Source organism: Terrapene carolina, unplaced genomic scaffold, assembly GCF_002925995.2.
Source record: "Terrapene carolina triunguis isolate 2854851 unplaced genomic scaffold, T_m_triunguis-2.0 Scaffold42, whole genome shotgun sequence".
NCBI classification, from domain to species: domain Eukaryota; kingdom Metazoa; phylum Chordata; order Testudines; family Emydidae; genus Terrapene; species Terrapene triunguis.
This window is the reverse complement of record NW_020664393.1, coordinates 8337343-8362355: the sequence shown is the minus strand read 5'-3', so window position 1 is coordinate 8362355 and position 25013 is coordinate 8337343. Positions and strand designations below refer to the sequence as shown.

At 42.5% G+C, this 25013-nt stretch overlaps 1 protein-coding gene across 1 annotated transcript in view; it reads right to left on the bottom strand.

Moving 5' to 3' along the window:
• PREP (prolyl endopeptidase) overlaps window positions 1-25013 on the bottom strand; it is a 162269-nt gene that overhangs the window by 99773 nt on the left and 37483 nt on the right. The window contains exons 5-7 of the mRNA XM_026653937.1: window positions 24638-24847; window positions 23225-23346; window positions 5980-6085 (exon numbers count right to left, since the gene is read on the bottom strand). Coding sequence (XP_026509722.1) covers window positions 5980-6085; window positions 23225-23346; window positions 24638-24847 — 438 coding nt within the window. The remainder of the gene's footprint in view (window positions 1-5979; window positions 6086-23224; window positions 23347-24637; window positions 24848-25013) is intronic.

Here is a 25013-nt window from a genome sequence, read left to right as displayed (position 1 = left end):
TCGATCCTGCTGGCATTGAAAGTGTAGTTCTATTACTACTCAGAGTGGAAACGCACTATATTCAATAAGTGCAGGAACATGCCTTACAATATTAGGGTTTTGTTAAGAAGTGCTTGCATTTTAAAGTGTTCAACCTCTTCTGGAATAACAGAATCTGTTAGTCCAAGTCTAACACAACATCAAAACAAGAGAGTCCTTGGTCCTGCTGGGGTCAGACTTCAGCCCTCTTCCTTATAGGTGGGCTCCCACTATCTAACCACGAGCTCCTGGGCTCCAATTAAACAACCATCTGGGTCAGGTCTCCCCTCCTTCCAAAGGCGTCTGGCAGGCTGTGGTCTTCTGCCAGTTCCTTCCTCAAGCCTGGCTTCTTGCCACACGTTGGAGCAGCCCATCTGTTATCCTCTTCAGCCAGCCTTTAACTGCTGGGCTTTTCTCCTTTGGTTCTATACCCACCCTGCCCTAGTGGGGTAGGGTGAGGCTAACTGAACAGAGCTGACTGGCCCAAGGCATGCTGACCCTTTAAAGGGGCAGACTGTCCTTCTACAATGACCAATTACCACCCACCTCTCTATCTAACCTTTATCACCTGCTTAATTGTGTGTACACATCACAGCAGAGAGAGGTTTTAGAGAGGAATTTCAATGAGAAGGCAGCAGTAGTAGCCTTGCTGGTCAGCTCAAGTAGAGCATACTAGGGGGCATACGCAGCAGTGATGAAGTGGAAGGATTGAGGAGCAATACAATTAGAGACAAGGCTGCATAAGAAGGGAAGGAGAAGCAAAGCTATGCAGAGTCTTCAAAGTAAGAACAAAAAAAAGCTAAGGGTATGTCTACACTGGCAGAGTTACAGTGCCGCTCAGAGAGCGCTGAAGGGAAACTGCTGTTGTGTGTTCACACTGTCAGCTGCCTGTGCAATAGGGTGTTCACACATGCGGCACTTGCAGCGGTATTCGGAGCGGTGCACTCTGGGCAGCTATCTTCCTCTTCTGCCGCTAAGAGTTGTTGGGAGGAGGAGTCGCGGGGCATCCTGGCTCCAGTCCCAATGCCCAATGATGCATTGCTTCGCATTCAAGCAATCCCTGTGCTTTCGTCCACATTTGGCACCATCTTTCAACAGTTTGTGTACTGTGCGCTCTGCCTCTTCAGTCTACAGGAATGGATCCCGAACTGTTGACCAGTATGCTGCTTGCTCGGACTAACACATCACAAGTGGCAGTGGAGTTATTCCTTAAACTACAAAGGCAAGAGGAGTGCGACATTGATCTTGCCACGCATAGTAGCTACAACATGAGATTGCTTGTGGCATTCACAGAGGTGCTCACCACCGTGGAATGCCGCTTTTGGGCTCGAGGAAACAAGCACTGAGTGGTGGGATCACATCGTCATGCAAGTCTGGGATGATGAACTTTCAGATGAGAAAAACTACATTCATGGGACTGGGTGATGAGCTCGCCCCAGCCCTGCAGTGCAAGGACACGAGATTGAGAGCTGCCCTGACGGTGGAGAAGTGGGTGGCTATTGCAATCTGGAAGCTGGCAACTCCAGACAGCTACCAATCGGTCGCTAACCAGTTTGGAGTGGGAAAGTCGACCGCTGGAATCGTGTTGATGCAAGTTTGCAGGGCCATTAATCGCATCCTGCTCAGAAGAACCGTGACTCTGGGTAACGTGCATGACATTGTGGCTGGCTTTGCACAAATGGGTTTCCCTAACTGTAGAGGGGCAATAGATGGCACACACATTCCAATTCTGGCACCAGACCACCTAGCCACCGAGTACATTAATCGCAAGGGGTATTTCTCAATGGTTCTCCAGGCGCTTGGGGATCACCGTGGGCATTTCACGGACGTTAACGCAGGCTGGTCCGGAAAGGTGCGTGAGGCATGCATCTTTCGGAACACTGGCCTGTTCAGGAAGCTGCAAGCAGGGACTTTCTTCCAGGACCAGAAGATCTCCATAGGGGAAGTCTAAATGCCCATTGTAATCCTGGGATATCCCGCCTACCCCTTAATGCCGTGGCTTATGAAGCCATACACGGGACACCTTGACAGCAGCAAGGAGTGGTTCAAGAACAAGCTGAGCAAGTGCAGAATTACTGTTGAGTGTGCTTTGGGACATTTAAAGGCCCACTGGCACTGCCTATATGGGAAGCTGGACCTGGCCGATGACAATATTCCTATGCTTACAGCTGTGTGCTGTACGCTCCATAATATTTGTGAAGGGAAGGGTGAAAGCTTCACCAGGGCTGGACCGCTGAGGCTCAGCACCTTGAGGCTGAATTTGAACAGCCAGAGACCAGGGCTATTAGAGGGGCACAGTGCGGGGCCATAAGTATCGGGGATGCCTTGAGGCAGCAACTTGAAGCTGTGTGCAGCAATTGTCCCCTCTTCCACCCTCCCGTGACGGCAGAGTGGCATGGGAAAGTTACCGTTAATGGGGCAAGAAACAAAGCAGCTCTGCCAAAGAACATGCAGCAGCGGATTTCCTACTATCTCCACGAGAGTTTCCTGGAGACCTCTGAGGCATATTCCCGTAAAGTGAGGGAGTCAATCAACAGCCTATTCCGTCGCTCAGACTAGGCACATGGTGGTACGTGCATCATACATACACAAGCCTGTTTTCTGCAACCCTCCTGCCCCTAACAACTTGCTTCAGAGATTCCCAAAATCAAAGCCACTTACCAGGGGCCTCCTCTCCTGTTTGTGCTTCGCCAAGCTCCGACAGCTGTGACTGGCTAGCCTCCTCTGGGTAGAAAAGAGCTCCTTGCTGCATGCATCTCTGACCTCTGCTTCTGGGTCCCCTTCCCCCTCCACATCCTCATCCAAGACTTCCTCCTCCTAGCTCGGTCCACTCTCGACTGGCACACAAGCTACCAAAGTATCCACGGTGGCCTTTGCAGAGGATACGGGGTCTCTACCGAGTATTGCGTCCGGCTCTTTGTAGAAGCTTGTGGGCGCAGCACCGGAGCGGCAGTTTGCCTCCCATGCCTTATGGTGGGCGTTCCGCAGCTCCTTCACTTTGACCCTGCACTGCAGTGTGTCCCAGTCATGGCCCCTTTCTATCATGAATCGTGAAATCTGTCTGTAGGTATCATAATTCCTACGGGCTGGAGTGCAGCTGGGACTGGACTGCCTCCTCTCCCCAAATGCTGATGACGTCCAGCAACTTGGCATGCTCCAAGCGGGGGATTGCCTGGTGCATGGAGCAGGCATGGCCACCTGGAAAGATGCGCTGAGACCACTGCACGCCTCACTGAGCAAATAGGAAGGGGAATTTCAAAATTCCAAAGGAATTTACAGGATGGGGATGACGGTTGGTCACGTGAAGGCAGGGCAGTAGAGTTCAAACTGACGACCCCCCAGAGAGGCAAGAACAGGCATTGTGGGACACCTCCCGGAGGCCAATCTCAGTGCTGTAATCAACCAGGGTGTCTACACTGGCACCGCAGCGCTGTATCCCAGCCTCTGGGGGGGGTTTTTTTTTTTTTTTTTTTTTTACAGTGCTGCAACTGCGCACTAAGTGGCTTGGCAGTGTGTACACCTCGGGAGTTACAATGCAGAAAGCTGCTTTACTGCGAAGAAACTTGCCAGTATAGACAGGACCTTAGACTTGATAAGGAGAAACAGAAGCCAGCATGGTGATTAAAAGAGTGAGGTGATATGGTCAGAAAAAAAAGCAAGGGGGATGATCAGGACTCAAATAGTATTCCCAAAGCTGGTATAGAGCTCGCTACTGCTTCATATCATGTATTGCAGCACTAATCCATGGGAATAGTAGCATTTTCAAATCCTGCCCCTCCCCAGAAACTAACATGAAAGGAATGGAAGTCCCTACAACATCATGGTAGTCAGGTTCATGCAGGTGTAGTGAGAATAGGGCACACTGAGCATGCACAATTACTGTGACCCCCATTAACAAATGATACTTCTATTATTCTAGAAGTTCTCATTTATGAATTTTTTAAATTGTTATTTTTATATCTTGTAACTTAGTCAAGCAAAGCAGGATTATATATTATTGCTAGCATGCAAGCATGTGTTCAACCTGACTTAAGGAAGAGGCTATAAAAGGTTAAACTTTAGTATATACTAACTTTTACTTCACACTGAGCTATACACAAGGCTAAGATTTTGTCATGGATATTTTTAGTAAAAGTCACAGACAGGTCATGGGCAAAAAAGAAAAATTCATGGGAAGCCTCGATCTGTCCCTGCAGCTCCTTGCCCCCGCTGGAGGTGGGGGACCTGGCAGCTCCCGACCACCGCAGGCTGCAGTCACAGAGGTCGCTGGAAGTCACAGATTCCGTTACTTCCGTGACTAAATCGTGGCCTTAGCTATACATAATACAAACTTAATTAGCCCATGTGGTCTTCTGAGATGCCATAGCAGTACTCTCTCTAAGGCTGTGCGTTATATTCATTTGTGGTGGGAGGGATGATGTGGGGGAGAGGAAGAAAGGTGTTTTGTATGTAGTTTCAGTATCCCCCCCGTCTTCAGCTTCTCCAGCTCAAATGAAAAACTATATGGTTTTCTATTTAGCAAAATATCTCTGTAGTCTGTCTCCACTATTCCTAACACTTTCATTTTCAGAGTCTTTTACATTGTCTTTATGTTTCTAAAGAACCTTTCTGTGCTGTTGCACTTTGTTTTAATTGGGCCTGCTATCCTATAGTTATCACAACTATAAGAGCTCATTAAACAGTTACTAAGCTGTCCAAAACGGTATTACAAGGGCACATTGACAGCAGTTAGAAAGCGTTGCTTGTGGAAAGAGTGTCCACGTTTTAAAGGAGTATTCCTCTTGGAAAGGAGTTGTTAAGAATTAACTAAGCCATTTATCTTAGCATTATTTAAGCATAAGCACATGACGTATCCAAAGTGAAACAAATTCAAGCAATACTCAAAGTTCAAATGATTTAGTTTTGTTTACCAGCTAAGCTGAACAACATGTGTGTCAATTAAGGGATGTCCCAGGAATCATATAGCATAGTAATGGCAATGACTGAGGAACCAAAAACAAAATCCATCCCATGCTCCATTGTTTCTTAACTGTGCCAAATCACCACAATATCCCCCTAGTGCTCTGTTTACATGCACAAATGCCATTTTCCTTACAAATGCAATTTTCCAACATTTGATGTGGCAGCTGTTGTAGATTTTATTCAGTCAGTCTGTAAATTTCTAATTCAACACAACAAGAATCCAGCAGAGCAAAGATGTGCCTGTTATGCTCTGACCAGAGAGCATATTAGGAGGAGATTTCTCTAGCTAATGTTCTGGAAGTATCAAAAATACTGGACAAAAAACTACCAACTTGAAAATATTAGACTTTGCAGCTACACACACAACAGGCATAAAAAGCACAGGGAAGTACTGTGCCCTTTTTTTTTTACACCTCATTTGTGTGGCTAGAAAGATAAATAAGTCTGCTATTATATAAACAATAACTATGTTAATCCAGCTATAATGTATGATAACTATTCCTTAGAACAGCAAATGCATATAACTATATTCAAAGTTCTGATGAAGTAACAATTACTAAAGTTACCTTTGGAGATGAAACGATACTAAAAAGTAAAATTTTTGACACTATACCTAACAGGTCTAATGAATTAAAATATTTCACTCTTTTACGGATAATGTACAAAGAAAATCTAAGTTATACCCAAGTCAGGCACTTTTGAAAATGAACATGATAGTTTTGAGTTTAAAGGCACCACAGAATTCTGGCACGAAGAAATATTCCAATTGTTTTTAAACACTGGAAAAAAGTTAGCAGTCTTTAACACCAAATCATATGCATGAATGTATGTTTAATGTTTATCATGCTTTTAGACATATAAATCAAAATGGGATGTATGCATGATGACTGTCCTTGATGTTAAACAGAAGAAGTTGAATGTTAGCTATGTATCTTTTTATATAGAGGATATGGAAAAAACAATCTAAAGAAAGAAAGAAAGAAAAAAAGAAAGACTTACCCGTTATACCATTTGATTCCTTTTGTAGATCACAATACCACAGCCTGTTCACTGGATCACATCCCTCTCGTATGGATAATAAGACATACCGACCATCATCAGATACCTGCAAGAAAGTACAGAAAGTTAGGACAACACATTATTTTGAGAGATACTTCTAAATAGGAAAATCAGTGACATGTACATTTAAGACATTCAAGACAATTATTTAAGAAGGAACACAATTTTCCTGTTAAAAACTTTACTAGGAAGTAAGACTAGCACATAAAAACAAAAAAACCCCACCACATTTTAATTGTGAATTTTGTTTTTTTACGGAAAGGGAAGGCTGTTTAATATGTACTATTTGAACACAAGTAGATACTTCTGTTGGGTCTTCATTTTCTACTGACGGTATAGGATCAAGTAGCTTTATACTGGTTATAGAACATCCAAACTACAGCAGAGACATAATGGAAAAGACAAAGAATGCTTGACCTATTTTTGTTAACGTCTAGCCCAGGGGTAGGCAACCTATGGCATGCGTGCCAAAGGTGGCACGCAAGCTGATTTTCAGTGGCACTCACACTGCTCGGGTCCTGGCCACCAGTCCAGGGGGCTCTGCATTTTAATTTAATTTTAAATGAAGCTTCTTAAACATTTTAAAAACCTTATTTACTTTACATACAACAATAGTTTAGTTCTATATTATAGACTTATAGAAAGAGACCTTCTAAAAACGTTAAAATGTATTACTGGCATGCGAAACCTTAAATTAGAGTGAATAAACGAAGACTCGGCACACCACTTCTGAAAGGTTGCCGACCCCTGGGCTAGCCATTACTATCCTTGGTAGTATTCACTCATTTACACTCTCCTCTCTATACCTCATTTTTTCATAGTCATCTGTGCCAATACACCATCAGGGTTAGCTTCCCAAACATAATAAAAATGGGAGGTCAACTACTCATCTTATTAAAAAAATTAAAAGGCAAGTCTGCAGATACTGAGTTCAGTTTCTAGCAGGCTTTAAATATTAAAACACGTAACCATATTTTCTAAGTATAAGATCTGCACCTTTCATCAAATATATAATCTTGCACTTTAAACAAACAAGTTTTAGTGCTCTTGAAAGGCACTTGTTTGATGGCACTGGAGGCAGATGCCCTTCACATAGCCACAGAATATATACACATCACAGTCAGTGAGGGCTCTCATATACTGCTCCACCAGCTTGCTTGAAACTCAACCTAAAGAGGAAATGAAAACTTTAGACGAGAACAACAACAAAATGTAGAAAGGCAGCAGAGGGAAGAATGAGGATGAGGACAAATATGATATTTCTGTTGCTTGGCAGGCTAATGTTCACGTCTGGATGAAAGTGAAAGAGGATTTATATATTTAGTATATATGAATGTATTAGAAATGCAAGTACGTACGTATGTACGTACGTACGTGTGTGTGTGTGTGTGTGTACACAAAAGAGGCTATGGATCCTTGAAGAAGCAGGTTTTGAAAATGGACTTAGGAAGGAGAGGGCGAAGGCAAGGTAGACATGGTCCACAAGGGAGTTCTAGGAAGAGTGTGAAGGATAAAAGCAGGCATGGAGGTGATCATGAGTAAAGGTCACAGGGAGAGCCTCAGTATAAGCAGTATGCGCTGGGCAAAGAGAGGATGGTGAGGAAGAATTTAAAGGAGGTAAGAGCAGAAAGGAAGACGAGAGCTAGGTATAAAGAAGAACATAAGAATGGCCATGCTGGGTCAGACCAATGGTTCATCTCGCCCAATATCCTGTCTTCTGACAGTGGCCAGTGCCAGATGCTTCAGAGGGAATGAGCAGAAGATGGCAATTATAAACTGAGCCATCCCATCGTTCTTTTTTGAACCAAGTTATACTTTTGGCCTTAACAACATCCTCTGGCAATGAGTTCCACAGCTGACCGTGCATTGTGTGAAATAGTACTTCCTTTTGTTTATTTTAAACTTGCTGCCTATTAATTTCATTTAGTGACCCCTGATTCTTGTGTTATCGAAAAAGGCAAATAACACTTCCCTATTCACTTTCTCCACACCATTCAAGATTTTATAGACCTCTATCATATCCCCCCTTAGTTGTCTCTTTTCTAAGCTAAACAGTCCCACTCTTTTTAATCTCTCCTAGTATGGAAGTAGTTCCATACACCTTATCATTACTGTTGTCTTTCTCTGTACCTTTTCCAATTATAATATACATATTTTTTAGACGGGGTGAACAGAACTGCATGCAATATTCAAGATGTGGGCATCCCACAGATTTTTATACAGGTCTGTCGCATCTTACGCACATTTAACATGAGCGATTTCAGCTTTACGCGGTCAGCAAAAAACAAAACAAAAACAAAACAAAAAAAAGAGAAAAATAACAATACTGTATCTGTAGTGCGGGTGATTCCGCCCGCCATTGAACTCAATGTAATTTTGACTAGATGCAGTTTTCGCTTTACGCGCTGACCGCGGAACGTAACCCCAGCGTAAGATGAGACAGACCTGTAGTGGCATTATATTTTTTGTCTTATTACCTATCCCTTTGCTAATGGTTCCTAATTTCGTTAGCTTTTTTGACTGCCACTGCACATTGAGCAGATGTTTTCAGATAACTATCCACGATGACTCCAAGATCTCTTTTTTGAGTAGTAATAGCTAATTTAAAACCTATCACTTTGTATGTATAGTTGGGATTTTTTTCCAATGTGCATTACTGTGCATTTATCAACAATGAATTTCATCTGCCATTTTGTTGCCCAGTCATCCAGTTTTGTGAGATTCCTACGTAACTCTGCAATCTGCTTTGGATTTTGAGTAATTTTGTATCATCTGCAAAATTTACCACCTCACTGTTCACCCCTTTTTCCAGATCATTTATTAATATGTTGAACAGACTGGTCCCAGTACAGATCCTTGGACCCTGCTATTTACCTCTCTCCACTGTGAAAACTGTGTATCCTACCTTTGTTTCCTATCTCTTATCCAGTTACTGAGCCATGAGAGGACCTTCCCTCTTATCCCATGACAGCCTACTTTGCTTAAGAGATTTTGGTGAGGGCCTGTGCCAAAGGCTTTCTGAAAATCCAAGTACATTATATCCACTTGATCACCCTTATCCACATGCTTGTTGACTCCCTCAAAGAATTCTAACAGAATGGTGAGGCATGATTTTCCTATATAAAAGCCATGTTAACTCTTCCCAACATACCATGTCATCTATGTGTCTGATAATTCTGTTCTTTGCTATAGTTTCAACCAATTTGCCACGTACTGAAGTTAGGTTTACTGGCCTATAATTGCCAGGACTGCCTCTGGAGCTTTTTTTTTTTTTTTTAAATCAGCATTACATTAGCTAACCTCTAGTCACTTGGTACAGAGGCCGATTTAAGAGGAAAAACTTGAATTGTAATAAGATAGTGAATCAGCAAAGATATTTTAAGAAGGGCTGAACATGGTCATAACCCTGGAGAGAGAGAAGATTATACCTGTTTAAAAGTTATTGGGGAAAAAAGGTCCATCAAGAGCAACCTTCTGTGTTTAGAATTAGCAATATAACCTGTCATCTGGAAAGAACCTTTGTGAAGTTGATTCTGTCAAGACTCACTTCCCACAATACTCCATCGCCTCTCATGGACTTGTGGAAATTGGATACAGACAGAAGCTGCAGGAGAAACAAGAGGCATGTGCCTCTATTATACCAGCAGGTCTGCTTATTGTGCTGATCCTTCCTCTGGGCACCCCATCCCAAACAGTATACAAGCATCAGTTAGTCTGTATCCACACACAAAAACTAGGAGTCCAGTGGCACCTTAAAGACTAACAGATTTATTTGGACATAAGCTTTCGTGGGTAAAAAACTCACTTCTTCACTTCTGCGCGGCTCCACTAATTAGGTGGGTGGCCCTTCATTCTCTTGTGTGCGGCCGCCCAGGCACGCACCTTAGAGGGAATTATCTGCGGACCACCTGAATGGAGCTTGCGGACCACTGGGGGTCTGCAGGTCACAGTTTGAGAACCTCTGATCTAAAGCAAACTTTGCTCTGTAGTTATGAAATGTGATTCTTAGTGACAGAAGAGTTTCATGTGGCCCTACGTTTCTTGGTTAAATATGTTAATCCTTTCTTAGATACAAGGATTGTTAATATTTGCAACTGATGCTACACAATAAGTTTAAGAGTACCTAAATCCCATCTTTGACTCTACTCTAACAGGTTGCAACACCTTTGGTGATAGAGGGGTAGAGATACAGCAAAGGGCAACATGCTTTAATTTTGCATTAACATCAGTACACTGAAACAGATGAATGAATTCAAGCTGTCTTTATCCACAGCAGGTAAATTCATCCATTTCAAGTCAAGGTTACATGGAGAGATTGAAATCAAAATTAACTGTTGCAGTGATAAGCATGTTTAAGGTGTAACAGACAAGTGCACTGCAGTCAGCTGAAACAAAAATGATTATACACTTTTGATTATTGTTCATATTTTACATATTTAATTTTTTCCTTAATGACTATAAACTAGTTTGCTTAATATTTTGCTTTCATCTTTTCAGAGAATCATAAAGGTGTTCATATTACTAGTGTATATTTAAATTATAATTTTTTGACTCAGTAATATGATGCTTTGCGATTCTTCAGTCATGAACAGGATCACTGACACCAGCGTACTTTTTGAAGTTATATTGTGAGTTAATGCTTAAGAGAAACAAACTTGTTTGCACCACATTTTTTTTTAAAAAGGGTAATTTAGGACCTCTGATAACAGCAGATTTGAGCATATCTAATGAGTTTTCCTTCAGCATTTCCCAGATGGACTGGTGAAGAGTTGATAGCAGTTTATGTTTAATTTGAGGCAGGAATTCCCAAAGCATACTGCTGGTGGGATGCCAATTAGGTCTGTCTGCATCACTCTAATTGTTGTTACATCAGTGAGTTCTGTAACCCAAAGGAATTTAACAGCAACAGGGCAAGACACTGTTGGCTGCAGCATACTAAAATGTTAACAAATGTTATACTGGAGAGGTAGACATCCATTTCTCAAAATGCCATTGGCCAATCTGTGCTGTAAACAGATTGGGTGTGGTTTCCAAAAGAAAAAAAATGAAGTAGTATTCTCCCCACCCACATTTGGATTTTCTTCAGGTGGCCATATCTTGTCAAAGAGACCAATTAGTAACTCTCACTGATAGCCCACAAAGTTTAAGTTTCACACTAGGATCTGGGTTCAAATCTTATGCTGAAACACAAGTACAATCAGGGGAGTCAGCTGCATTGTGAGAGGTGACAATTTATGTAAGATTTTAAATTGGAGGTAAATTTTCCCAGTGTCCTCTATCAGTCTGAGTGGAAATTAAAAGATCTCCTGGCAATTTCTGAGAGAGATCTGGAGTGCTGGTCAATGCAAACCTCTCTCAGGGTATGTCTATACTACCTGCTGGATTGGCTGGCAGCGATCGATCCAGCGGGGGTCGATTTATCGTGTCTAGTCTAGACGCGATAAATCGACCCGAGCGCTCTCCCGTCGACTCCTGTACTCCACCGCCGCGAGAGACGCAGGCAGAGTCGACAAGGGGACACCGCGGTGAGTAGATCTAAGTACGTTGACTTCAGCTACATGAAAAGTTGTATAACAAATTGATCCCCCCAGTGTAGACCAGGCCTCAGTAAAACAATTCCTGATGTTCAAAGGAGTAAGACCCATTCATGAGTATTAAGGGGGAGATTTAACAAAAGCATCGGATTTAGGAGCAGGAGTTCTATTGAAAGGCAATGGGGCCTAAGAAATTTAGGGGCATAAATACCATTGTCTTTCAATGTGACTTGGACTCCTAAAACCGTTAGTGACAGCCATATTTACCAACACACGACACTGCACTGTCAATATCTAACTCAACATTTGTGAAGGGTCTGTCGAGGGAACCTCTGGATGAAAGCTAGGCTTAATCCACAAAAGAGAGAGAAAGAGACTGGAATTAAGGTGGAAAATTCATGAGGGGTTAAATGAAATGAGCAATTTCTGTCTGGACTGAGCAGGTGTAACTTCCTTTCTTCTGCATTTACAATCACTAGGGTAACCATGTTTCCCAAAGGGAAAAACGGGACATGTGGGGCTGGTCCAAGGCCCCTTCCCTCCCACCCCCACGAGGCTGAGGTCGCTGGAACCCTGCCTGACCCCCCTCCCCCATGAGGCTCGGGTTGCTGGAACCCTGCCCCATCCCACAAGAGGCTGGGGTGGCAGGAACCTTACCTGCCGCCCCTGGAAGAGGCTGTTGCTGTTCACTGCAATCCTGCTTGCCACCCCCGTGAGAGCCCTGCCTCTTCCCTCTGCAAGGGGCTGGCATCTCCACTCGTACACACACACACACACACACACACACACACACACACACACACACACACACACACACACACACACACACACACACACACACACACACACACACACACACCCACACACACACACACACACACACACACACACACACACACACACACACACAAATTCCTCTGCTTCCCACCTTTTGACAAGAGTAGACATTTGTTCTGTTTGCTCTTGCCAATTGATCAAGTCGGCAGAGCAAAGAAGACAAATACCCACTTTTGCCAAACAAGTCAGGACGGCCGGGACAGGGCTTAAAAAAGGAACTGTCCTGGCCAAAACTGGACATATGGTCACCCTAACAATCACTATTTATATTATGGGATTCTTCACTGCTGCAAGACTTCCAGATGACAATGCCAGGCTTCTTCGCTGCTACAGAACTCACAATTATCCATGTTTATCTCACCTCCAGGTGGCCTTATCGTAACATGCTCTATTTGGTGCTAGCACTGAAGACCTATTGAATGCTTCTGCCCTATCTGAAACCTCTCTGCCTGGCTGCTAAGCAGAGCAAGCCAACATGAGCTCTGCATTGGCTTCCCATTCATTCCTGGGTGGAATCCAAGATGTCCATAGCTATCTATGGAGCCCTGAATTGCACAAGAGCTCTCTTCTAGTCTATTTCCTAGACTGCCTCTCGCGTGATACCCCATCATGGCAGCTACTACCAGCAGAGAATGGCCTTACATCTCCACAGTGGAACACCTAGGGGCAAACAGCAGACCATTCTTGGTACAGGGCCAAGCTCTAGAATTCATTTGTATTTGCAGTTTGCTGAAGCCATAGCCCAAGACTGCCGGTATAAAAGGATGTACAAATTTACCACTGTTATGCTGGCACATGGACAATAATTGTTCCAAAACTAAGATTACTCTCTGTGGTCCACATGTTTGTTTAGATAGTTAGGCATACACTCAAATTGTGGTCTCAATAGCCTCAAATAGTAGCGTACATGAAAATTTGCCAAGAACTTTTCATATATTGAACTTGTTTATGACAGAATTTAGTGCTAAAAAACTGCTGGATTGAAAGCCTCTATGGATGAAATGGGTAGAGCACAGGCAGCAGTGCAAAGTTTGCCATATTACTCCAGCAGCGTACCTCAACTTTGTTTGCAAGTACCATCAAATCTTTGGCCTCGTTGCCAATATGCCAGATTGGAACTTTTTTTTTTTTTTTTTGGAGGGGGGGTGGTATACACCTCTGAACTAGGAAATGAACAAAGCAATTAGTTAAATGGCATTCTAGACAAAACATTTGTCAAAGTTATACAGTACACCAGTGCTTCTCAAAGCCAGTCCGCCGCTTGTTCAGGGAAAGCCCCTAGAGGTCCGGGCCGGTTTGTTTACCTGCCGCGCCTGCAGGTTCGGCCGATCGCGGCTCCCACTGGCCGCGGTTTGCTGTTCCAGGCCAATGGGGGCTACGGGAAGCGGCGGCCAGCACATCCCTCGGCCCACGCCGTTTTCCACAGCCCCCCATTGGCCTGGGACAGCGAACCGCGGCCAGTGGGAGCCGCGATCGGCCGAACCTGCACACGCGGCAGGTAAACAAACCGCCCCGGACCGCCAGGGGCTTTCCCTGAACAAGCGGCAACCCGACTTTGAGAAGCACTGCGAGTACACCACCTCACAAATGTGAGTTTATGAGGCCCAGGAAGTAGACAAAGTTAGTCTGATAAGTTTTGTTTCATTCGGCCGTTCAAAGTACTGGACCCGTTCTGTAACCATTACATTTTTGATGGCTGAGTTTTTCATTTTCTAACTTAGGGTTTGGTGGATTTTTTGTTTTGTTTTTTTCTGTTCACATCAACTTTGTTTCTTGGAAATAAATATATTACCTATTTAGGAAGATAGTTAGGTGATAGATGGGATTACCCATGAAACACACAGATGCATTAATATCTAAAAAGAAAAAAAAACATTTGAACACAAACATTCAGTATCAGTCAAATATATTCTCCAGCAGGCTACACATTATTTGGTAGAGAAAAAGATTAGTTCCTTTGTTATATTAGCAATCCGAAGGAGCGGATGGACTTTTATTAATGCAATACATATAGCAGTTATGGTCTATCATATCCACTGGCAAAAAAGAATTTAATCAAAAAACTTTATGTAAGGGCCACGGAGATCAATCCAAGTGTATTGCTTAGAGAATACCAAGATTTTCATACATAATATATATATAAAATACATTTTATATAAAATACAAAGGAGAATGCAGGATTTTCACAGATTCTAAGACTAAGAGGGACTATTGTGATCATCTAGTCTGACCTTCTGCATAACACAGGCCATAGAACTTCCCCAAAATAATTACCGTTGGGGCTGGAGTATATATTTTTTAGAAAATCATCCAATTTTGTGTTTCAAATTACCAGTGATTGAGAATTTCAAACTTTTTGGCTTTATGCATTTCTCCACAACTACAACATCTATAAAAGTGATTTTAATCTGAAAGCAAAAAAACCAAACCAAACCAAAACAAAAAAAATTTAAAGTATATTGATCGTATCCAAGATTTCATCAACAGTACAACCAATGCTTTTAAAAATCACTTTGCTAGTCACTGCAGCAACACTCCAGATGGATGCATTCTTACTTTCTCTTTATTTCACAAAGGACAGTCCTTCGAGTCTGCAATATTGTATCAAGCAACTATGTATCTTACTCCTATACAAACCAGCAAGCCTATTTACCCTCCTTCATCTTGTCCTATTGTACTACTGCAAGGGAAAAGTAATCAGTTCAGAAATTATTTTGCCTAACAAGCTATGAAAAAAAAAATATATGTATATATTTCAATGCAGAAAACTTCAGGGATTAGAGAACACATTGGTGTTTGAGGGAAGATAAATTCACTTTGCCTATAACTCCAAACATTTTTAATGCTGTTATAATTCCCACCCTGAAGTCATTAAGAAACCCTGATCATTATTTTTCACAAACTGCTGCTCTTCCTCAACCACTAGTGTTCTTTGCATACCAAAGAGGATAATGGTCATTATCACATAATGCATTCCTAATGAAACAGAACAAACTCAGCAAAGCACTCAAGTGGAGCCAAGTGGCTGAGTTAGGAACTGGACTCGATGTTCCCATAAACCAGGCGGGGGAAGGTTAGACCACCTGGAAAAGGAAGAGTTGGTGGCAACAGAGATCCAGCTGCACCATGCATGGTACCAATACCCAGGGGCACAGAAACCATAATGATGTCAACAGCAACGGTGAGCTATTTTGCAGCACTACTACCAAAAGAAAGATTGCAGGCACGACAGAGGAGGACTGTTGCTGAACTGACAAGCAGAAAGGACAAAGCAAAACTACTGTATTTCACCTTTTAAATGACATCAGTACTGTTTTGCACTTCATGCTATGTTTTGTGTGACAGTCTAAGACCCATCAGGAGTGAGGTTCTATGACAATGATCTGGTACATTCTTGAAATGAACGCTTGGCTAAAATTGGTTAATGTAATTAAATCAATGACCTCATAAGGATTTGTATTATCATAGCACCAAAGACATCCCCCCCCCCCAGTCATTAGGGTTGCCAGGCGTCCAGTTTTCGTCCAGTTAGCAGCTCAGTGGGGCTAAAGTAGGCTCCCTGCCTGCCCTGACTCCATGCGGCTCTTGGAAGTGGCCAGCATGTCCAGCTCCTAGGTGTAGGGGCAGCCACGGGGGCGCTGTGCGCTGCTCCCGTAGGGAACTGGGAACCATGGCCAATGGGAGTTGCAGGGGCAGCGCCTGCAGCCATGGGCAGCGCGCAGAGACTCCTAACACCTCTGCCTAGGAGCTGGACATGCCAGCCGCTTCTGGGAGCCACCTGAGGTAAGTGCCACCCTGCACCCCAAACTCCCTCCCGCACCCCACACCTCCTCCCGGAGCTCTAACCTTGCAAACACCGGCATGTGCATGTGGCACTTTCTTCCTATTTGCCTTTGAGTACACTGCAAGTTGTTTAAACCCTGAATAGTTGAGGACCTGGCCTTGAGAGCCATCTCTTATTCTATATCCACCTAGGTGGATCTCACTGTTAAAACACTCCAGAAACATTGGTGGAGCCCTCCCAGGCTGTGTGTAACTTATTTTCCACCAGCCCACAGAGTTTCCTCACCTACTCCTATCTCAAGTTCAGCTCCACCACTGGTAGCAACAATGGGAAGTCTTAGGAAATGATTGTTCTTCAACTCTACCAGCTGTGAAAGGCTTTACGAAACTTACTGTTTAACTTTGAAAATATGAATCTGGATGCTACAAGGATATATTCTGTAGGAGTTTGTAAAAATACACCATAATACACAAACATCAGTATTAATTAAGACAACCCATTTGTTGTTCTTTTTAAGATATCCTACAACACTGTATTCATTTCAGAAATCTTCATTCCACACTGCCCTCTACTGGGAAATTAGTCAAACTGATTTTCCCCCTTCCCATCGTAAATTCAATACAAAAATATTCTGGAGTACTGAAGAGACTTGATGCCATCATCTTTATATTTATAGCTTGATTATTTTTAAAACACACAGACTGGAAATAAACTAAATTGTTTCTATCAATCAATCTTTCAAAGCAATCTTTCAATAATACCATTTGCAGCATCAGCAATTATGTTTAAATCAAACAGCTATTGAATCAGACAGACATGCAAGCGACTGAGTAATGAGTCAGGGAATTGAGCTTTTTTATTGCATGTTGTCTCTCAAAGGTATTAAACTGACCAAATTTCTTCTACTTTGCTTTCCCCAAGTCAGTGACCTATTTTCATTTTTCTCCTTTGAAAAAAATATACTCAATCAGGTCTATATCTGCCATAGAGAATTTTTAAAGTACAGTGGCTTTACTGTGACTGTCATCCCAAGGATTTCCTTTTCAAGTGTATTCCCCCACCTAGGAGTCAGCCCTGCAAACTCAGGCTTGGATACAAGATTCAAAAGGAGTTCTTTCCATCTCCGGTATCACCAGCAGCAAGCAAGGTTCTAGAGGCCAGATTAAGCTTTTCAATTACACTTGGTATACCCCATGGCCTTATTTGGGTTTGCACTGTTATAACTGTATAAAATGGAACAGAAGGCAGCTCTCCCAGCCCTGCAAGGCCAATACGGCTAAGCGCTACGTAAACTTTTTGTCACTTAAGGAAGCAGAGAAGACTCTGGATATACAAAACGAATATGCTTAATAAAAAGATGTTCAATTGCAGATGGTTACATTTCATAGGATATCAACACCTTAAGAGAAAATAAGCAGTCAAAGATATTTAAAGAGCGCAGCAAAGCCAGTAAACATTTTAATTAATAACAGATGCCCTGGGTGTACAAAGTCTCTTGAATTTTTCCAATTAACTTTGTATCGGCCATTTTTCTCACACACACCTTCAAAAGTTTGCCAGACAGGATTCAGTCAAGTCTTACAACCAAGTTCATATAAAGAGAAATTCTGACCTACTTTCCCACCCTTTACACACAACAATTTCCCTTTTACCATGAAGGGACTTTGGGAAAACACTACAATTAAAGTAACAATAAAACAACTTTATTCAAGATACTAAAACTGATGGGCAAGCTCCACACACTGCCCCCCCGTAAGAGTCCTCATTTTTTATTAGCTTGTTTTTTTCATCTAATACATACAGGTGCAAAGTATTTCACAACAGGAGCCCAGGGCACTCCTACAAGTTTTAACAGTTTAAGCGTCTTTATTAGATTAGTACATAGCTATTTGTCTCTTCAGTAAAATCAGGTAAGCTATGCTCAAATCTTAAAAAAACCAAACAAACTCCATTAGATCCTCTCACTCCCTCCCCAGATCAGAATTTCAGGTGGATTATTCTTCCTAGATCCCAGGGAAGCAGTACTAATTCATTATCCAGAAATTTCTCTATTCATTACTTTCCCCAGGGTTCACAGCAGCAACCCCTTTCAACATCTGCAGACCCTAAGAGATCTGGCAGCTTCCCTACGCTTTTCATATTAGTTTTCACGCTATACAAAGATAAATTCTTGCTACAAAACATTAGAAAGGTGGTTTGCTCATTCAACATAAGGACCATATTGTGTCATTATCACATATAAAATGTCACAGAAGGCAAATTTTACTAGAAAAAAAGCCACATCTTTCATTAATGTAAATCTTCCTCAAGCTCCCTGTCTTGGTGGTGGAACCACTGCGTACAGAACTGACACGGAGATGGCCTTCAGAGGCCAAAGGTGTGACAGCAACTCTGCGCCTGGCATAGCGGACGCTTTGCCTTTCACCATGAAGATTCTACAGTGAGTTCTCCTCACACTCAGCTTGATGTCACACATCAAGACATGTCTACCATGCTTCTTTCACTTGAATAGGAAGCGCCTCTGTTGCAGGTTTCCCCTCTATTAACCGACAAGAGATCATTCAACAGGTTCCTACTATGGGTTTGGAGGCAAGATTTCCCTCAAGAGAGCACACCACGACCCCTTATATTATTGACCTAGCTAGCATAAAAAGATCCCCTAGGTTTTGTACATATCAGAAAACAGTGCCCAAAAGGAAAATGAATTAGCTTTCACAACAACATGTGTACTCTAACAATGTGCGTCACCAGTGTGAATCAGTGGGTTCATCACTATGAGACATCTGTCACCAACAGACTGAGAGGAATCAGTTTATTTACAAGAGTGAGAAAATAAGGACAACAGTTTTCAAGTTACATCCCTTTCTTATCAATTTAACTCCATAAATTTTCTAGTTTTTACTATTTGACTAATTTTCAGTGACAGATTAAAGTTTATAGTATGTGATCTACTGAATAACTACTTCACGGATGGACTGCATGGCCTAAGACAAGGGTTCTCTACCTTTTTCTTTCTGAGGCCCCCAAACATGCTATAAAAACGACATGGTCCACCTGTGCCACAATAACTGGTTTTCTGCATCTAAAAGCCAGGGCCGGCATTAAGGGGTAGCAAGCAGGGCAGTTGCCCCATGCCACAGGGGCACCATGAAGCTAAGTTGCTCAGGCTTCTGCTTCAGCCCCAGGTGGCGGGGCTCAGGACTTCATGCTTCACCACCATGCAGTGGGACTTCAGCTTTCTGCCCTGAGCCCTGGCAAGTCTAACACTGGCCCTGCTTGGTGGACCCCCTGAAACCTGCCTTTAGGCCCCTGGTTGAGAAACCACTTGCTTCAGAGGTCTTTGCCATCTCTAGATTTTATGATTCATACGTGCTCTAATTTAAAAAAAAAAAACAACCACCAACCCTGCTTCACGGAGGTTTTTCTCCCCAAGGAATTTCACAAATGAGGGATCTAAATCTGGATCACTGCCTTTTTCTTAAATGGATTTTTAAAATTCTTTGATAGAAACTATTTGTCTTCCAACTGTTCCAGCTTTTCTGTTGACAGTAACTTGCAATTTTGAAAAAAATATTTAACTACTGTAGTTCTATGTGCTGAGTACACCAAACAGGACAAAAGCAGTATTATTCATCACAAAGGAGATAAAAATAAAAATAATAAAAAGATCATAAATAGCAGTAGAGCAGAATGGTTAAGTACAGTAGCTGGAGTAGATCTGAAAATTCCAAGAGAATATCAACTATTAAGAAGATCAGTTCTAGGATTACCTGAATGATGACTATTATCACCGATTCTGTCTGCCAATTTATATGCAGGGTAGGAGTTACTCTGTAGCCAATATGTTGCTATTTTCAACCCACTCAAGCCTGTGGCTCTTTAATAAATTATTATAGGTGAGACTGGTAGTGCAGCCTAATATTAAGATTGCCCAACACATCCCACTAAAAGGATGCTTTTAAAACTTTGCCAGAGTTTAACCATTTGGACTGATTTTCTGCGCCTGCGGTCTGTCTCATGCTGAATTGTTTTGGAAAATTTCAGTCAAAACAGCTCAGCCGTTTCAGAGGAGACTCGGGGGTGGGGGTCAGGGAAGTGTTTTGCTATCCTTTGGAGTAGGAACTTGAAATTTGGCAGCGGTAGCCTTTGTGCCAGGGATGCGCCTTTTTTTTTTTTTTTTTTTAATACCATCCCCATTAAAGACTATCCATATTTGACATTTTTAAAAAAGTTGGAGTTTACACATGCTTATCAGAGACTCCACTCTTGGGATGAGCAGGACTTTTCCCCACACTTTCAGCTCTGGGCTGCTGTAGGCCCTGCTGGTGCCAAGTCTGGTCACCTAAACTGAGAGCATGGGAACCTGTCTCCCCAGTGCTCTCAAATGATTTCCCCTGCTCCTGACTGGAATGCAGAAGGGATACGAGCTGGACTAAGGGGTGGTGAATGGAACAATGGGACTGGATGGATAGAGAAGACAAACTCGTTGAGCAAGGAAACTAAGGCTACATCTACAGTACAGACGGGATTGCCGCTCTGAGATCGAGCCACCGCGGTCAATTTAGCAGGGTCTAGTGAAGACCCGACAAATCGACAGCAGATCGCTCTCCAGTCGACCTCTGTACTCTACCTCCGACGAGAAGAGTAAGGTAAATCAACAGGAGGGGGAAGAGGAGAAGAGAGACTGAGATCACATCCATCCACTCAGGGGCAGGAACTACTGGCTGGGTGGTAAGATAGGTAAGAAACCTAAGGAGTGAAGCCTAGGACTGGCTAGGTGAGGAGAATGGGAGCTGGAGTGGGGAAGAGACAGGACTGGGACATGGACAGTTGGAGTCATGTTTGGAGAGCTAGAAGAAGAATCTGTGCCTACTAGAGCATACTCCCTACCAGAGCATGGAATGGAGCCCAAGAATCCCAAGTCTCACCAATACTGTACAGTCAGCAGATACCTGTGAAATCCACTGGCAATTTTCCACCCCCCTCGGGTGTTGGTCCACATAGAGGATGACAACCTACTACTGCTATCAGTTATTCCGTTAGTTCATGTGGCAGAGGTCTGTTTAGTTGGTCTCAACTTTCCAACCCTGCTGATGACCTATGTGGGTGTCAATATGCCGCCATATGATGGCATTTGTTTTTTCAGTGTGCCTTAAAAAATTAAAACAAAAACAAAAAAAGCCCCCCTCCACACACAACCCAGGAAGTTACACAGAGAACTATGTTAAAAGAACATTAGGATTGCAAAGTTAAGCACTCACAACTTAACTTTAATTCTGGCAGTTCCTACCTATGCAACCTTAATTCAGGCACCTTCTGAATATGCATTATGATTAAGGCTATGATTTAGTCATGGAGGTCATGGAAGTCACAGAATCTGACTTCCAGTGACCTCCATGGACTTCAGCCTGCAGTGGTCAGGAGCTGGGGGGAACCCCCGGCCACCGTGGGCAACCCCCTGCAGCTCCCGGCCCCCACGGGCAGTGGGGGACCCCCGCAGCTCCTAGCCCCTGCGCAGCTGCCCCGCTTCAGACAGTGTGGGGACCCACAGATCCCCATTTTGTCAGGTATATTTTTAGTAAAAGTCACGGACAGGTCATGGCTTCGTGAATCTTTTTTGTCCATGACTTTTACTAAAAATATCCATGACAAAAATCTTAGCCTTAATTATGATAGTATCTTTAACTACTTAATCACATGTAATTTTTTCCACAAAAACCCTGCCTCGTTCCATGTACCATAGGATGCTGCTCACTAAATGGCAGCTATTCAATGTTTTGTTTTATCTTTATTATTCAGTGTGTGGCCTCTGCTTATTTGCTTAACACTATTCAAATCCCACCCTGAAGACAACTATTAATTTCCTTGCAGGCTTTTCTAGAGTAGTCATCACTATAGCATCTGAGTGCTGCACAAACATTAATCTATCTTCACAAGGAAGCTATGAGATGAAGGGTATTATTATCCCCATTTTATAGATGGGAATTGAGACACCGAGACCAAGGTCAAAAGTATTAACTAATTGTGTACCCAAATTAAGACATCTAGGACCTGATTTCTCAGAGTATTTAACATTATATATTATATATACTTAATATTCAAATCACAGATTTCGTTGACTTCAGTTTCAGCTGTGAGTGCTCAGCACCTCTGCAAGTCAGACCTCCAGGTCTCATGTCAGGCTCCATACGATGAGGCAGTCACAATTAGTGATCACCTGTAAAAATTGTGACTTAGGGTACATCCAGACTACCCGCCGAATTGGCGGGTAGTAATTGATCTATTGGGGATCGATATATCGCGTCTCGTCTAGACGCGATAAATCGATCCCCGAACGTGCTCCCGTCGACTCCGGAACTCCACCAGGGCGAGCAGCGGTAGCAGAGTTGACGGGGGAGCCGCGGCCGTCAATCCCGCGCCGTGAGGACCCGAGGTAAGTCGAAATAAGATACGTCGACTTCAGCTACGCTATTCCCATAGCTGAAGTTGCATTTCTTACATCCCTCCCCCACAGTGTAGACCAACCCTTACATGGCCTGTCCAGCATCACATAGGAATTCTGTGGCAAGGGAAGGATAAAATCCAATTCTCCAGGAGAGCATTCACCTGCTTTATCCCTGAAACCCTCCCTTCTTTTCCTGCACATACTCTGCCTCATTCGCAATGCACCTTCCAACTTCCACAACAAATAAGCCAGGGGGCCTATAGACAACAGTCTCCTTCACTACACTACCCTGCTTCATCCCCAGAGCTTGTCCAAACTTTGTGCTGAATGACGCAGGATCCCAAGGGGGAAAAAAAAAAAAAAAATAGTATGAGATCATTAAATTAAATTCTGTATCATAATGCAGATGCACAGAACGACCGAATTAAAACTGTATAAGTAGCTTTAATTCTGGCACTTCCTAACTTTTGAACCTTTGACTTTGCAACCTTAATAATGGTCTTAACATAGATTTTTTTGTTTGTAATAAATATTACAGTTTGGCTTAATCAAAGAGGCTGAACATGCATAAAGTGTGCAATTTACCTCAGCTCCACCCATCCATTTTGGCTCATCAGGAAATTCGGCACATAAAACATCTTTTGACTGGTCAGTCCCAAGGATGTGGTAAAACAGCTTCTGGTGCACATTAGTGGAGGTCTCAGTGCCTGGTATAATTCAGAAGGGAATTATTTAATTTTCATTAACACCATAAACTTTTTGCAAGCTTCTCTGCCTCCGTACACACACTTGTGGTGAAAGGAGTTATTCAAGGATTGCAGCCGGATACGGGTCAGCAGCCATTCTTATTCTCACTACACAAGAAAGGTGTGTATTCAGGGGAGAAGCAGGTATGACAAATATTGCTAATTTCAGGACTCATTGTTTCATGCTCCATTTTCTGGAAGCCATCAGTAACTGCAAACATTATTCAAGGAGTCCAAAATATCTGAGTAGGTTTTGGCATCATGTAACATGAGATGCCATTTATAGTCATCCCTTTTAATAAGTAAGATATTTAGATGTTTAGTAAGATAATATCCTAGCGATACCAATGTTATCAGTTAGTGTTCATATAATAATACTTGCTGAAAATCAAGAAGTGATATTTTAAGGCTTTGCATGAAGTGCTACATAAAGTTTGGGATAGGAAAATAGGAATCCATGCCATTAGATTTTGTTTAATCAAATCAAGGTAAAAAAGAATATTGGCCCAGTAATTTTTGGGCATTTAACATTTAGGCTGCATTTCCTGTTTTTCTTTTTTTTTTCCTTCTCATTAACCGTTTGTTTTAAATGTTCAGGAGTGACAGACAGATGCAGTTTAGTCAGTAACTCAATCCTTACCAAATACTTCTAGATTTACACTACAGCACTGCAATGTGATTTTTTAACTTCTGAACTTAGAGCATTATTTCAATGCAAAAAGGACAAGGCAAGGTACCAAATTTGGTTCCATTGCAGTTGAATGTGTAAAAATAAGAGAAAGACTTGCTCCCAGTATGTTTAACAAAAAGTGCTTGGTACAAGATCTTCAAAAACCTCACTGTGGAAAGAAAGATGAGTAAATTTTTTTTTTTTATAAACAAAGGACAAAAAGGAGAGACAGGAAAAAAACACTTATAAAGGAAAATCATGTATATGGATTTAGGCCCTGATCATTCAAAGACTTACACACCTTTACCACGATGATCAGGGAACGCATATGTACGTTAAGTCTTTGCAGGAATGGAGAGTGCAGTATACAGTACTTGTAGAAGTAGCAATCTCAGAGGGGAGTGAGTATCAAGAGGTCAATCAATATTCTACACATTTCTCAACTGCCTAAGGAAATTTCCTGGGGCAACTTGCCATGGATGTGGTTAAACAGTGCTCAAGTAAAACAATTTTCTAGCCACTATTACACCCACCTCTTGAAAAAAGGGGTTACTTTTCTCCACTGATTCAAGGCATACTTACCATCACTTTTCCCATCTTGTTTTGGATAGCAGTTGTAGAACATGCCTTTTCCATCATGGGTCCAAGCCATGCAACTGAATTTAACCCTTTCCAGCATATCTGGAAGCTCTTCAGGACCGTCCACTTTCATAAACTTGATAGTTACCCAGTCTGAGCCACTGGAACTCAGACCGTAAGCAAAGTATTCACCATCTTCACTGAATGCATAACCTATAGATAAAGACAAACAAATGCCTGGATCACTCTTTCTATTTGGCTGCACAACTTTCTACCATTTGCCACAGACAGACAGACAGAAGCATGTCACCAGTTTAAAGTTGAAAAGCATTAAAAAAATAACTTTCACTTTTAAATAAACGTTTAGAGCACACTTTTT